This window comes from Euprymna scolopes, chromosome 2 (genome assembly GCF_053919585.1).
Source record: "Euprymna scolopes isolate OS-2025 chromosome 2, ASM5391958v1, whole genome shotgun sequence".
Classification (NCBI taxonomy): Eukaryota; Metazoa; Mollusca; class Cephalopoda; order Sepiida; family Sepiolidae; genus Euprymna; species Euprymna scolopes.
Genome location: NC_136483.1, coordinates 75929732 through 75947208, shown reverse-complemented (window position 1 = coordinate 75947208; position 17477 = coordinate 75929732). Strand labels below are relative to the sequence as shown.

Below are 17477 nucleotides of genomic sequence, written 5' to 3'. Positions count from 1 at the left end.
CTCTGCATGAAAATGGTCTGAAAGGAAGAAGACCAAGAAGGACTCCATTGCACACCGGAAAACACCTTGCAGCACATCTAAAGTTTGCTAGGACCCATGTGAATTCTACAGAGTCCGTTTTCTCAAGTATTTTGTGGACTGATGAAACAAAAATTGAATTGTTTGGCCATATGGATGCTTCTTACGTTTGGAGGAAGAAAGGAGAAGCTTACAACCCAAAGAACACCATACCCACGGTGAAACATGGTGGTGGTAGCCTAATGTTTTGGGGCTCCTTTTCGGCTAGTGGTCCAGGAAGTTTGGTCAAGATAGATGGAACCATGAAGAAGGAGCAATATTTGGAGATACTCCAGAAAAACATTAGACAGGATGCGGAGAAGCTCCATTTAGGATCAAACTGGGTCCTTCAACAGGATAATGATCCAAAACATACTGTCAAAATAGTCAAGAAATGGTTTGAGGATAATCAAATTAATGTTTTGGAATAGCCTAGCCAGAGTCCCGACCTGAACCCTATCGAAAACCTCTGGCACATATTGAAAACTGAGGTTAAAAAGCGGCAACCTAGAAATTTGAGGGATTTGGAGAACTACTGCATTGAAGAATGGTCAAAAATCAGTGTTGATGCTTGTAAAAACCTTGTTGATAAATATCCAAAACGGTTACAGGCAGTTATTAAGAATAAAGGGCATGCTATTGACTATTAGTAAGAGAGGTATGAATAATTTTGAACTAGTGCCATTATTGTTTTTCTTTGTATAATGTTTCAAACTTGCATAATTTATTTATTTGTTGAGTTAAAATTAAATGCTTATGCTTGATTTATTGTTTGAAATCCCTTTGATATTGTCTACCTTCTGGTTTGAGCAATATTCTTATAGAAATCTCAAAGATCCGAGGGGTATGAATAATATCGGGCACAAGTGTATATATATATATATATATATATATATATATGTGTGTGTGTAAATAAGTTTAAACATATTACTGTGTAAATCTGGTATATGCCCATGCCAATAAGTCTCAATACTAGTTATTACTAAAACTGCTAATATATCAGCTGTTTGGCTGACATCAAGAAGTGGAGGTTTATTTCTTTCAACCTCCTCGGAGACAATTTACTATTCACCTAGGATATAAATAAGAAAAAGTAAAAATGGGGAGAAATATTAGAAGTTTAAGAAAGCCAGGAGGGGTATTCTTTGTTTTTTTATATTATTTACCTTGATTTTTTTTAGATATAATAATCTTTCAAGAATGGAAGTCTGTTCCCCAGAAAATGTTTTGTAAAAAAAGTGATGTAAATATATAGACACACTTTACCAAAAAATTAATCTTGGTCGCGAGTAAATAGATAAGCTGTTTTTATTATTTTCTAAAAAGCAATACAAAATTTGGTTTAAAAAGTTAACTTGTTGCCATATTTGTTTACAGAGCAAATGTATGTACGAGGGTCAATGTTTTTTTTGTTTTGTTTTTTCTTTCTTCGCAGTGAGGCCGATTGGGGTCCTTATCCTCTACTTTGTCCTTAAAATTTGAGATATTAGAAATTTCAGATAGCAAAAAGCAATCTTTTTTTTTTTCTTGAAAATAAATAATTTACTTTAAAGAAATGAATGAGCAAGCTTTCAACCTTATAATATTAATAGAAAAGTATGTTTGCTATAATGATACAAACATCTTCGTATACAGTTGTCTAATAATGTTATAAATGTAGACATTGATGAAATATCTCATTTTCCTGCCATTTACCATTATAATACTATCAAGTGCTAGAAAGTAGCAGAGAAAAGAAAAAGGAAATATAACAAAAGAAATAGGAAATAAGGGTTTATTAGTAGACAATAGATTAAAATTTATTCCTTAATGCAGACGATTGCAATTGCACATTAGCCTTTAAGATGGGAACAAAAGAACCAGGGGACTGTTAGGTTCAATAGGCTTATCAGGGTAGACAAAAGAAACGTGACATGGGATTGTTTGTCAGGGTGTAACAAAAGAATCGAAAAATGGACCTAAGATATATTTAGATTTGGTTTGTGGTTACTTTAAGAATAACAGTTGGTTTTATGATGCTGGAGAGTGACTATGGATTAACAACAGTAGGAATGATTTACACATGGTCTGGAGTTTTTATGACAGTCGTCAGTTGGACACTTTGATGACAGTTGAACAAAGATTGTGGCTCAGAGCAGACAGGAGGAAATGAATTGCTCAACCCACTAACACCCAGTCTCGACAGTAGATATAGATGTGGACTTCAGTATCTAGAGGATCGATTGTGAAGCACACATAAAGAGTCCAACTGATATATATGTAAAACATTGAAGTTTGTGTTTTTTGTTGTTTCTGTACTTTTTTATATTTGTGAACCCATGAGCTCCCTCGAAGACCGCCAATGTGAGAAACTATGACAATATGGCCATAAGAATAGATGGAAAAATCCTCCACGTTACAGAACATTGGGGTCAAGGAGTTGTTAAATAGGGTAGCACGTGGTGTCCTAACATATTGATTATGTAAGTTGAAAAAAAAACTAAAAAGAAGTAGCATCCACATTGTAGTGAGGACAACATGGAAGGCGAATGATAACCTGTGAACGAGGCTTTATTCATCAAGAAGTACAGGTGTATAGGCTGTAACAAAAGGAAAGAGAATTGTTAAAAGCATGCAAAACAATGAACAATAATAATAATATGACATGCATCTTTATTTGTAAGAAAAATGAAAGTATTAGCCTTTTATGTTTTAATCATGATTAGTGTAAAAATAGAGGGGAGACTTTTAAATAAGTAATTATGTAGCAATTAAAGTTTAATGTAGCTAAGAAACACCATTGCTGAAATGAATAATTATGGACAAAAAAAAAATTTACTTACAAATTGTGTGACAATAGGAACCATATTCATGAAGATATTTTTTCAGTGTATTTTGAAATTGCAGAAATAAAATAGAATATCTCCCAATTTTTTTCTTCATTAGATCATAGAGAATATAAGAAAACTGAGTATCAATACTATATTATTTTGTGTACGTTGCTGTCAATCCATTCTTCATGACTAATAATTAGGGCTGACAACAGAATGTTCTTTTCATTCCTTTGACTCTCGGGTATATATCCGACATAGACACAATCAACTGAGAACCACATCAGTCTATATAAAAGACATATAAGATAGTGACGGATATATACTCAAGAGTCAAAACAATGAAAAGAATATGCTGTTACAGCCCTATTAATAATCAGCTGTTGTAGTATTGCATTGAAAAACAATTCAATTTCTTAGTCAAAATAAAATTATTTTACCTTCTATTATGATCTACAATTTTACAAAATAAATAGCTGAATATTTTTTCATGATTTCCTAAATAATCTTTGTTATACCTCTTGGGAATCTTTTCATTAATAATCACATTTAATGTTTTTTAGACTGTGGGGAAAAATCCTTCTGTGGCTGTGGAATAGAAAAATGAAAAAAAACTTGTTTTTTTTTGTTTTTTCATACATCTGGAGCTTCCAAGATACTCTACCTCTCCAAATTACAATGTTGCCTTGCCAACAGCTTCTGCCTGCTTGAGTTTTCAACCATGTTATTTCTACTATTTGCTCTGAATCTTTGATTCAGGTTCAAAATGAAATCTGGTTTGATTTTGAATGAAGCCAAAATCCTTAGTCTAGAAACAAGTTTGAAGTGTCCTAGAAATGTCAATCATTTTTAGTTTATGCTCTTATAGGTAGAGAGAATAATAATGTGATGTGTTATGGACATGATGGTTATGATGAAAGCTTGTCTTTGTTATGAAAGTGGATTATAAAAATACTTTAGCGAACATGGCAAGAAACTAATGACCTGGTGAACAAGGAGTAGCCTTATGAAAATGACGGGAAATAGTGATACATGGCAAAAAGAAAGATTAAATAAACGCTCTTGAATTTTGTCATTAAGATGAAGCAGGCCTGTTTTAAAAGGATTTCTTCCTCCCTCCTATGAAGGATATGTGTAATTTTCTAGGAATTTAAAGAAAAATGAAACTATTTAAAAAAAAAAAATCCTAAATGAATGTGTGCTGTTGTTATTACACATTGATGACTACTATGAGAAAAGACTTATGCGTAGTTGCTCCCTTTTCACCGTGAGGTTAGCCAACGGTGTTAGCTGGAAGCAAGAAGGCATGCAAGCATGAACTTAACACTAATTTATACCTAACACACTAGACGCATCACATCCCCCTGCTGGATTAAGAATCCAAACGCACATGCTACATACTGCCAGTACACAGCCTTTCCATCATCAAGACTCCTACAGTACCCCCACGTTGGCCACACACGGTAACTGGGTGCCTTGCGGCCCCAGGCTAAACTTGTAGGAGATCTCGGAGTAGTAGGTGACCCCAGAGGTAGTGCGTTATGGCCCACCGATGTGTGGACATGCTCTGGCACACTACCAACCCCTACCCCACTGTCTTGTGGGTGCCCTTGATTGGGCGAAGACTAGGGGAACCAACCCCAAAATTAAACACCACTGCCTTGTGAGCCTTATCACAGCAAAAGGCTAAGAGATGGGACTCTGACTTTAAATCCTACTGCTGCCTTGCAGTTTTTCCTTAAAAGGCTATGGAACCGCAACCAGAAAGAAAAGGCATAGTAGCGGACATGATAGGGTGACTGTTTACCTCGCTGAGATTACTTTCGGACAGAAGCTGTGGCCTCCCCTGCTGCCAGTCGTCGCTGGTTTGCTCCAATGTACATGAGCATTGGAGGTTCAGAGGGTGTCTATTTGATACGCAACAGATACTGCACCTAAACTACGCAAGCAAGTTTGGGGCCAAGGTGGAAAGTCCTGTAGTGATGGAGTTGGACTACTACCATACATCACAATAACATATGCAGGCCATATTATCTGGTGAAAATTTATCCAGTGTATTCCAGATGAGAGCCATCATCAAGTAATGCGTGATGTTACACTTTGGCATCAACATTCTTGGGATGCATCTTGCAAAAGACAGTTTGCTCATCTCAAAGATCTCCATTGATGCATATGGACAGTAAGATGTCAATCGTATAAAGCCATAAAGTGAATGGTAATCAACTTGTTCATCAATAGTTCAAAGTTCCTGGATATTGTGACCGGGAATCTTCTTCTGTTCTGTCCCTATCTCGTTTCTTTACACAGAGGAAGGAAGACTAGTTCTCCATTAGTATCTGTACTATGTCATTGAGGATATTTTGGAGGGTGAGAATACCTTTGTTTTGCGCATAATTTCTCACTGCTCAAGCTTCTGTTTTGTCCATTTTTACCTGCACAGAAATAAAAACTAATGTGAATTAGTTTTTATCATTTTATAATTGTTTGTGAATTTCTATGATAAAAATGCTTATAATATTATTTGAAGAACCTTTTGTATTTTAAGCGGAATGATATATGAGCATGTTCTGTTTTAATTATATTTTATTCAGCTGTTATGCTTTCTTTAAATATTGTCCTTTTAAAGGTATACTTGCTAGTTTATCACTCATGTATTTAACATGTTACCATTTTTTATTATTATTGCTTTACTAGCTGTACCTGTATCTGGCATTACCCAGGAGTTTTTTTTGTTTTTTTTTAAACTGTACTTGTTTTATTCTGTTTTTTTTCCATTGGATTTTGAAAGTTACATTTGATTATTATGGTATCATTGAGGAACTAAATTATGAATTGAACCAAATTGTTATGAAACTATAAATAATTAAGAAAATGTTTTAATCCTGGTTTATAAAAAAAATTATTGGATGTAAATTCCTAAGACTTTTAATGTTTCATGAATATTTTCTAAGATTTTTAAAGCCAGAAATGATTTTCTATTCCACAGTTTAAATGCTTTCAAATTTAGAAATGTAACAATGTAATTCTTTTAGATTAAAATGACCGACTTGTTTACAAAGAAATAGGAAATGCATTCTGATGGATTTAAGTTAAATTATTTTTTAAATAGGATTTAAAAAAAATTTAGTTTTGGTACTTTATATTATTACATTTTTGATTTCAATAAATAATTGGTTAGAAATAAATATATAAAGAAAAGCAGTTTAATTGTTTAGTATCATGTGACAAAAACATTTGTTGTAAGAGGATGGGGTGTATGCTTGATAGTTTTGTTTTGCTTACTTCCAGGGTTGAGAATTCTTATCAGTGCCCTGTTTGCATCTTCGAATCTGCTGCCACATAGTTCTAGTCTTAGAGAAAATTGAATTATGTTAGGGGGAAAACTGTAATTCTCTAGGTGGAATTTAAAGAAAAATAAAACTATATAAAAAAAAAAATGTAATCCCAAACGAATGTGTACTTAGCGATTTCAGTTAGACAAGTGTTTTTTATGAAAGTCGGGGCGGGGGCATAGATTTGAACTCAGACAAGCACTTGCCTTGAAAATAACAATAAAGCAGAGACAGGCTCGCAACATCTCTTCTGTGGGAAAGAGGTTGCAGAGAAAAGGGCATCCTCCACTAAGCTATGAAGTCTATTTTAAACTCTGTCAAGGCAGGATAAGCTGCTTCTAGCAGCTTATCCTGCCTTGATGTTTTATTACATATTGATGACTTATGAGAGAAGTACTATACAACAGCTCCTAATACTAGAAGAGGCACAGGCTATACTTGTTTCTACTACCATACATTTTTTCTGATCATTATAACTATTTGTAAAATTTTTAACCTAGTATTGTTGGCTAAGTAATTAACAAAGTATTAATCAAACTGGAACAATGAGGGAAGCAAAAATAAACAGCAGGTGCTTGAATGAAAATTCTTTATTTTTCAATGATATGGGAAGTTTTTCTAAATATTTGCGGAGGAAAGATATTGGTAACCATTGACATCTGTTTTGTTTCTGCATTTTTGCACTTTCAGTAGCTTATAGTGGTGTTCTATGCAGGACGTAAGCCTTCAAGTGAACATGAATGCTTTTTTAATTCTACAGTGAGCCAGGCGACATTCAATATTTAAAGAATTGTTATAGTAACCAGAAAAATGGGTGAAAATATTCAACTTTCATAAACATTGGATTAACATCTTGCTGTCAAATTGGAACCCTACAAAAACAGTTGCAGAGAAAAAAATAAATATAAAAAACTGATTCTTTTTTGATAAAGAAGCTTTTCTCAAAATAATGAAAAAATAACCATTAAAGTCAGTTATTTGATTTTAACTTTGTGTTGTCAAAGTTTTCAATGGTTTATAATGATTGATTTTTCTCTCATTTCAGGATTGGAATACATTTTTAGAAAATCTTGCCCGAGTAGAATTTTGCGTTTTAAGTAATTCTAGTGATTCATCTTCCCCCTCCTCTCAAGCAATTGCTGTCCAATCAACAACTGCAGCAGCTTCCTCAACCCCAACTGTAGATTTATCAACGCTAGATTTGAACACCACAGAACCTGTGGCTCAGCAGACAGTGCCAGAAAATTATGTGTAAGTTTGTTTTTTTTCTAAACCATTTCTATTGTCAAATTGAAAATTTAGGTTTGGTATTGTTTATCAATAAATTGTATTTTCATCTATGTGTTTGGATCACGGTTATCTCCCTTGGAGATATTTGATTCTAGCATGACAGGGTGCTATAATTATGTGATTTGTGCACTCTATGTAGTTGTAAATTGAGAAGCAAATCTTCAAAGTGGTTAAAAGTTGCTAACTACTACTGTACATGCCTCAAAACCTGTTATTTTTCTGATTAATTCTACTGACTCTCAGACAATGGTCATAGAACCATACAACCTTATTATTTAAATGGCTTGTTGAGATTATTTAAGCAATTTTTCATTTTGCTACATTCGCAATTTTTTTTATTTTGTTTCTCTCGCAACTCCTGCATTTTTGGATGGTTGTGCACTTTTGCCACCACGCTATTTTTAAGTAGCTTTTTTCAGATTTGAATTCAAGCTTCATGATATGTTTATTTTTTTTTTTTTTTTTTTTTTTTTTTTTTTTTAAATTAAATTGGTGGAAGACAGAATAGTTACAAAATACCCTCCCCCTCCTCATGTTAAGAATGGCTTCCAAAATGTTATTGTTTCAGCACTGTGGCAAAAGTGTACAAGTAACCATTTTTTTTTTTTTTTTTTGTCATTAAACATTGTATTATGATTCATTTTTCCTAGTTGCTTCATTTATTTACATGTCTTGGATCTAGTTAGCAAGAGTGCCATTGTTTAAATGGTTAATGACATGGACTCATAACTGGGGTATTCCAAGTTCAGATCTAGTTTGTTGCATAAAACTTTCATTAAACACTTGACCTTGTGTCTAATCTTCTGGAAAGTAGGTAAATAAAATAATAAAAAGTGAAATATGTCAACTGACCGTTTTCTTTCATCTTTCTTTTCTGACGCATTTACTATATTCATTGGTACAAGAATACATATAAACTATGGTTGCCACATGCATAGAGAATAATATTAGAATTTGGAATTCCCTTTCTGCTACCTGCTTCCTTGACTGTACTGATATGCAGAAGTTCAAATGTAATTTTGTAAACCAACATCTTATTAATCTTTCCTAGGCCTGATCCCAAATAGTAGCCCGTTATGTCCAAGTGGCGATATGCCTTGTTAGGGGTGAACATGAGTGTAATAATTCGGAAGACGAATGAAAACCAGTTAATAAGGCTTTATTCATCTACAATCACAGGTATACATGCTGAAATAAAAGAATGAAAAATTGCTAAGATTTTACACAAAGTAACAATGCTAATATGACTTTCACCTAGAGTGGAAAGAGTTCAGGGAGGGGTTATGAATAGGGCTATGACAACAGCATATTCTTTTCCTTGTTTTGATTCTCAGATATATATCCATTGATATCTTATGTTTTTATGTAGAGTGATGTGGTTCTCAGTTGATTGTGTCTGTTTCGGATATATACTCGAGAGTCAAAACAATATGCTGTTATCATAGCACTAGTTATGACATGCTATACAAAGGTTCAAGTTCAAGCATCTCTGTTTCTTAGATTATAGGGACGGACACGTTGTTTGAGTTCCATTAGGTTCTTATCGAGCGTTATATCGGCCTATGAGATTTCATAAGGTTCTTCGGATGCACCCAATTCAAATGAGGCATCTGGTTGTAGAGATAGTCTCTAATGAAATAATAGTCATTAGTATTAGGTGCTACATTTTGTGGTTTTGGGGCAAGTTGACGCAGTGACACTATTTCCTCCCTTCCAGTTGAAAGTCCAACATGGGCGTATTGAGGGTTGCATTCTAACAATTCAGCTTCGTTGACAAAAGGTTCATACTTAGATGACCATACGTTATGTTTAGGGGTGAACCTGGATTCAAAAACCAACTTGGAAAACAGGTATCAGATGTTGATTTCCTATTATACTGGAATATTTGCTCGTGAGGTGTAGCATTAGTAGCAGTACACTATAATGAACGAATGGAAACTAATTCCCAATAAGAAATCGTCAGTCTTTGCGACTTCAATGCCAGCGATCTCGTTTTCCATAACATTCTACCTGGCCATTTCCATGGTTGTGCAGCTCGTTGCTATTCTCCTTCTGTGCAAAATATCTATTAGTTCTGTTGAAAAGAAATGGACCTTTGTCAGAGTGAATAAAGGAAGGCATGCCAAGCAGTGAAAATAGTTGATTATGACTATATGTGAGGACATATCTTGACGAGGAAAGGAAAACGTGAATATTCGTTGATAATTGTTAATAGATCTAAATTGAAGCACATGTTCCTACACGGAAATTTTATAGCAAGCCCCACTCTCCCCAATAGTTTGCTTCTACTTATGCAGCTGCCATTGCTCAAAGGCAGCATGCGTACCACAGATTCAACCAACATGAGTCCATTTCAAACAGATATAAGTATATAGAAGCTAGAAGTAATTGTAAGAGAGAAATAGTGACAGCTAAGGCAGAATACACTGAAATCACCAGAAAACGCATCGAAGCACAGAAATTAGGAACTTGTGATTTTTGGAAAATCTACAATAGTGTAGTAAATAATGGGCAATCAACAATTCCCCCACTATCAAACAATCATGAGGTTGTTTGCACGGCAACCAAGAAGGCTAACCTGCTCGCCAGTCAGTTTGCCTCAAACTCCACATTGGACCCGGCACACAACTCCCTCTCTGACTTTCCTTTGCGGACTGACGCCACACTAGATAATTTGAAAATCACCCCTTCTCAGGTACATGGTATCATAAAAAACCTAGACACCTCAAAAGCATTTGAACCTAACCCCATCCCGGCTGTGCTATTAAAAATGCTCAGCTGAAGTTGCTCCAGTTCTCTCCAAACTTTACAACTGCTCCAGTTCTCTCCAAACTTTACAACGAATCCTTAACGAATCTTGCTTTCCTGACTGCTGGAAACCAGTTTTCAAGAATTCTGGGAAAAGAACTCCCCCATTAAATTATCGCCCCATTAGCCTTCTCCCGCTTTTCGCCAAAATATTTGAGTCCTTAATTAATCAAGCTCTAGTCCATCACCTTACAGCTGCTAAATTTCTGACCGACAATCAATATAGATTTAGGCAAGCCCGTTCCACAGCAGATATCCTAACTGTTATCTCTGAACATATATAACATTCACTGGACAAAACAGAGGAGGGTAGAGCGGTAGCCCTCGATATATCTATAGCTTTTGACAGGGTATGGCACGATGATCTTCTAAGGAAAATTAGATCATATGGTATCACTGGAAGAATACTTAATGTAATTAAATCCTTCTTAGATAAGAGAAAAATCCAGGTTGTCCTTGACAGTCGTACATCTAAACAATATGATATAAATGCTGGAGTGCCTCAGGGGTCTATCCTTGGACCTCTATTATTCCTAATATTCATAAATGACCTCCCTGATAAAATTGTTTCAGAGATGGGTATATTTGCTGATGACACCACTCTCTATAACAGGCACGAGGGGGAAAATAAATGAACACATAAAAAAGGAAATGGCAGAAACACTAGAGGATAACCTCCAATCTGTAGTGAAATGGGGACAAAAATGGATGGTCACATTCAATGCTGGCAAGACTAAACTTGTTTCCTTAAATAATTACAAGAAACCTTCACTACCACCAGTAGCAATGGCCAAGAACACATTATCCGAAAGTACTTCTTTTAAATTCCTCAGCTTAACGTTTACAGGGAACGTGAACTGGAATAGATACATTGAGAGCATTGCCAAGGCTGCTGCAAAGAAGGTGGGCTCTCTCTCTACTGTGCTAGAAAACTACTTACGCCTGAAAGTATCCTGTACCTCTATAAGGCCACCATTCGCCCATATATGGAGTACGTCACATTTGGGCTGGTGCATCTGCTACTTGTCTCTCACTCCTTGAAAGGATTCAAAAGAGAGTCGCCAACCTGATAGGTCCTGAACTGTCATCTAAGCTTCAGCCTCTGTCCCATCGTCGAAATGTTGCATCCCTCTGCCTGTTCTACAACTTGTACCCTCTCGATGTGAATACCCCCGACAAATCCGACAAGCAGCTAAATCCCTTTAAATAATCCAATTTACCAAATTTCCACTACTAACGATTACTACGAAATTATCCCATTGACTACTGTACACTCAATAACCCTTATTCTTGGGTGGACTCTGGGCCTTGATAAGTGGTGACCCCTATGTAAAAAAAAAAAAAAAAAAGAGACAAAATTTCCATATATACTTTAATAACACAAATACGTTATTCTGTGTAACTACTCTCTAATATTTCTTAATTTCTCTGAGCAAACATGCATGATAATATCTTTTAAGTTCTATAGGGCCACAAATTCACCAACTATAACCCCATTCAAAGGAGTACTCACCGCCAACAAGGCCGACTGTAGGCCATGGGTGGCGCCTTATGATGCCTTAGGATGGAATCCTAGTTGCTGAGCAGTGTGGACTGATTACATAAATGGTCATGTGACTTGCAACTTTCCACTTCTGTTCTTCGACTAGACAGAGGGGTCGGAGAGGCTCAATCAGATTATTAGCTGATTACGTAATGCCTTAGTATCTATAAATTCATCCCAATTGTATTATTTAATCTGGTTCTTCTAACAAAGATCTTCTCTTTATTTTTCTTTCAAATAAATACGAGAAGATGGTGCCTAATAGTTTGGAACGAAGATTATCACTGCTGAAAATTTTTTTTTTAAAAGAATAATATTCTCATTCTCAAGTTTCCTTCTTAGAGCAGTGTTTGCTAAGAATATAAAATAATTATCCTACCTATAGGATTAGCATTAGACAAATTTATTTGACATTAAATATAATGTAAACCAAACCAAATCGATCTTGACTTCTATGTTATCCATAAAAAATATAAAACTGAAGAGGCATTATTTTTACTTGTGCAAGAAGAACGTTCTAACAGATATGTCAGAGTTTATGAATTTCGAACGCAATCAAATTTGTCAAAAAAATAGTCAAGTATAACAACATAGAATAAACGATGGTAATGGTTGTGACCTAATGGGTTAAAGGTGTGTTTAGGAAATTTATGTGTAGATTAAAACATTACAAACATTATTTATTCCTTTTAGCATTTTTGATAATTGGAGTGCTGCAAATACACTTGTTCCTTTTGAATGTCCAGCAAAAAAATTATTATGATACACATTGTAAAACTTGTTAAAACAATTTTTACAAGTTAACTTGAAATAATTCTTAATTATATTTTTTATTTTTCATTCTCTCTCTCTCTGTAGAAATGTGACGGTATCAATGTTGGTGGAAATGATTCCAACCTTGGATTTCCTGAACATCCCACACAACCTTACTCATCTGACAACTACTTTACCTGGCCACCAGCTGGGACTTTCAGGTATTATCAGCTCTATTTTTCTCTTCATTATTTAGATGTTTCGTACTGTCATTCTTATCTCTGTCATATTCACAATGTTTTGACCATTATTCACTGGCATTCTTTTTAACTAAACCCTTTATTTTTTACATCTTTTAGACTGTTAGCATTCCATATATTGTATCTGTTAATTTGTCTTTTCCTTCCCTAGGAATTGAACTCTCAATCTTAGAGTATAATTAATTTCTAAACACCTTTTTAATTTTAATTAGGCTATCTGTGTAGGGATAACTATAAAAAAAAGGAAGAAAAAAAAAGGATGTAGTTTTGGCAAGCATATCCGGTGGAATAAATGAGATTCTATGAACTTTCTATAAATCATTTTATCTTAGTTTCTTCCCCCCCCCCATTTCTATCATTTTCAATTTCTTAGTAAGGAAAATACACCAGATTCAACATACCCATATGTGGAATGATAGCAGTCTACTGTAGATTTTCTCCAAAGCTTTTGATTCCATCCATCATGGTAAACTCTAAACGATCATGTCAGCATATGGTATCCTGCAAGCTAACATGATGAGGTATAATAACCCTCACTCAATGATTCGATCTCCTGATGAAAATTACAAATGCTTTAATTTCTCCTTTCCTTTTCATCCTGTGCCTAGATTATGTCTTTTAGACATCTGATTTAAACCTAGATCTAGAGGTTCATCCTTGAAAGGGCCAAAAGTTTGTCACATAATAAAAACAATAATCGACATAGATTACATAGATGACCATTCCTTATTATCAGACATGACTGATACAATGAGCAAACTTCATCAAAGAAACAACATTGAACTCTACATTAATGCTGGCAAAACAGAATTTATTAGCAACAATCAGGTAAGAGAAATTCAGTTGAAAAACAGCAACAACGTTAAGTTTGTCAAGAAAATTTGTATATCTCGGCAGCAACATCCAGTTATGAGTTGCACTGGACTCTAATAAACACTCAACTAAGAAACCCCCGTATAGACACCTTTCCATTTCAGTCTCACTAAGAGAGAGAAAACTGGCTGACCAATCACTACTGGAGTAGAAAAATCTTGTGAGTGACACCTTCCTCTGGAATCCATTACAAAAAAATCGGAAGATTTCATGGATCAACTTGTAGAACACTGAATATTAGCAGTGTCTGACAAATGGTTGGAGAAAACAAATCTGGAAAATCCAAGAAGAAATCTGAGCAAATCTAAATGTGGTTTGAAGACTTTAAAATTTGTATTGCTATTAACACATGTACTGATCATTGGTTTTGCTGTTATGTAGGAAAGTAAGACTTAAAATCTCGTTTTTTAGCTGTAATCTTAACTTTTTTTTATTTATTTATTTTGTTTATAAATGTCAGAAAAAGTGAAAAACAATACAAAGTTCAGAAAATGTCAAATTTCATTCAAAATACAACTTAAAACTCGTTTGTTATTGTTTTTTTTTTATGTTTTAGTAAATATTAAATTTGGTAGAGGCAGCATATGGGTTAATAGACTGTCTTTTTTTTGTTTTTTTTTCCTGACCTGAGAAATGCCCCAATCTCATTTAGTTATATTTAAAACTAATCTCATTTAGTTATATTTAAAACTAATCTCATTTAGTTATATTTAAAACTTGACACTTTGGTCGGTTAATGTACACACCGTTTTTCTATTGTTTGAGTATAGTTTTTCTGAGCTATGAGAAAAATGTATCCCCTCTCCTCTGGTAACTGGTTAATTATCACTTTTGTGTGTGTTGAACAGCTTTCAGAAATTGATTTTCAAACTAACCTATCTCCCACGTTTTCTTTGGCATGCTACCTAAACTGTTCTACATCTACTAACTTACATGACCTTTCAACATGACCATACCAATGAAGTTTCCTGTTATGTACACATGTCCTTATACTATCCAGACTTAATCTTTTTCCGAGTTCATCAGAACTAAACCTGACTTTAAGACTCATTACACATTGATTCTTTCATTGTCCATTTCTCTCTATGCAACAAGTCCTCAACCTCCACTGGACAGGCTTCACTTCCATACAGCATCACAATGCATGCACACACTTGATAGACTTTTCCATTGGTCAACAAATTTAACAGAATAATAAAAAAGAAAATTGAGTGTTTTGACCTAATTTCAATATTGCTTTTGAAACCACAAGAACAAATAAAGTTATTGTTTCTGCCACCTTCCCCATCTCCGCCTCCCACTAATTAGATTCTGAATAAATGAATATATCTGTACTTTTTCTTTTTATATCATAATCAGGTCAAGGTCACAATGATGTAAGCTTTTTTAAGTGTATCTTGTCATTTTTTTATTTTTAACCATCCACACCTAAACAGAATTATGATTTTTTTTTTTGTTATAAGAGTCAGCAACATTTTTAGAAGTTGATTTTTGTAAAGCTGCCTCAACAGTCAGTTTTCAACAAGTCACTCTAACTCCAACTTATTTCTTTTCATTTTTGTACAAACTACAACTCGTTCAGAACGTCTATAAATAAGTATCCCAAACCAAAATCTTATTTTAATTGCATCTAAAAAATTTATTATGGCCACATAGATATTTGCGAAACAAGCAATGATACCAAACTTATTTTGGTCATGTAATTAGACATTGAATTAGGACTTTTCATGGTTTGTTGGAAATTAGAAAATTAGTTCTGTGTGCTAATTGTCCAGAAGCCAATTTTCAAAGAGTATAAGTAAAAATTCAGGCTTCAAACAAGTGAAAAATCCTTACAAATTTAATGCCATCTTGTGGTAAATGAAAATTTATGATGGAAACGATAATTATTAGATGAAACCAATCTAAACCTTTAAAAAAATATTGCATTACCTTTCCAAAAACATACAAAAATAACACAAATGCAATTAAGATTCATTTCAACCGCAAACACATTGAATCATCTTAGTATGATTCATAGAACATTAGGTATCAAGCTTGATGTTTCTTTTTAGTTAAAAAATTTAAATTAAAAAAAAAAAAAGATATTAATCATGTAAAACAAACAAAAATAGGGCAAAAGCTTTCATTCATTGAAGTTTTCAACATGGATTTGTTTCCATTGATTGAGATTGTCGGACTGACTATCTCCTCTTGGTTGTTATTGTCACAACGTTTCGGCCGTTTTGCCCTCCGGCCTTCGTCAGGTGTTTTGTATCGAACTGGGAAACCGTTTGTTAGGAGTCTCAAACCCACCGAAAAGCGGTAACTAAAGGGGAGACGGAAAAATCGGGTATAGCCAACCCTGTCTGGATGGAGAGGGGGGACCATCGCCCCCTATGGGATGAAGTAAAAATAATAAACAGAGAGACCCACTGGAAAGCGAGAAAACTTAAAGAAACAGCTCACATGCTAAGACATAACAACCTACTGAGCAAACCAAGCATAGAGCTGAATGCAATTTGGAAACCTCTGATAGAGAAAACCTTGAATAACAACATAGGTTTAACATTAACAAAAACCAACTAAGAATTGTCCTAGTGACATGGCCGAGTGGTCCTAGATGTTGTATCAAAGTTTACAGTTACCCAAAGTAAAAAAGTAACATTCAAAACAGAGAATCAGCAACTATGTCCCAAAGCCTAGCTGGAGTCCGAACACGGTACCCCCGTAATAATAATAAAGGGTTGGGTTCGAGGCTCCTAACAAACGGTTCCCCAGTTCGATACAAAACACCTGACGAAGGCCGGAGGGCAAAACGGCCGAAACGTTATGACAATAACAACCAAGATGAGGAAGTCAGTCCGACAATCTCAATCAATGAAAACACCTCATCTCAAAAATACAGACAACTACTATGGATTTGTTTTGTGAAAGACTATCTAAAACCCTATATTAAGCCCCCCCCCCCCCATATTAATCAGTGGAACTCTGTCTTTAAATGTTCTTACATGCCTAGACAAGCAATATTGAAAAACATTAACATAAAAAAAAAATTGTCCATCACTGAAAATAGTAACCTAGCTTGAAGTAATCTGTGGAGAAAAAGCCAAAAAACTAATAAAATTATATATATATATATATATATATATATAAACTAATTACAATAATAACATTACGAAAATACCTAAAGGAAATTGTACTAATAGACCCGATAGAACAAAAATACGCTATGCTAAATCGTCAGTCCGCACTGGTATCGACTTTCCATCCCAGAAAAAAAAATTGTGAATCCATTAAACGGAATTCACCTAAGATTTAAAGCTAAATTTATAGAGTCTCTATAAGTAAACTTATTTACAAGGGAAAGAACTGCAAATGGAAATAAGAGTTATCTCCCCTGGTTCGAGTTCCCTTTTTTTTTTTTTTAATCTTTTATTAATATAGTAGAAATTAAATGTGTGTGTATTTTTGAGAATAATGAACTTGAATTTAATATTGCGTGTATTGATTGTTTAAACCTTTATCACATTTAATAATTAGCAGGCCACCATAATCTACGCTCATATTTTAATTTATGCAGATTTCGTATTTATTATATCCTCTATTGATTATTATATTATACCCAATATATATTAAGTGATTTCAAAAGTAAAAAAAAATGACTTGGGTGCCATCAACTAGAATCTAAACAAAAACATGTAGCTCTCCAGCATTATTCACTACTGTCTGATCTAAATATGCATAAAAAACTTTTTACAAAATGCTGTTA

The 17477-nt window shown here is 34.3% G+C and overlaps 1 protein-coding gene across 6 annotated transcripts in view; it reads left to right on the top strand.

The window, feature by feature from the left end:
- The window catches only part of LOC145292509 (transmembrane protein 248-like), a 133491-nt gene that overhangs the window by 97557 nt on the left and 18457 nt on the right, over window positions 1–17477 (top strand). For all 6 annotated transcript variants that reach the window (XM_080138731.1, XM_080138734.1, XM_080138735.1 and 3 more), the window contains 2 exons: window positions 7245–7450; window positions 12699–12814. In XM_080138731.1, the coding sequence (XP_079994857.1) occupies window positions 7245–7450; window positions 12699–12814 (322 nt within the window). The remainder of the gene's footprint in view (window positions 1–7244; window positions 7451–12698; window positions 12815–17477) is intronic.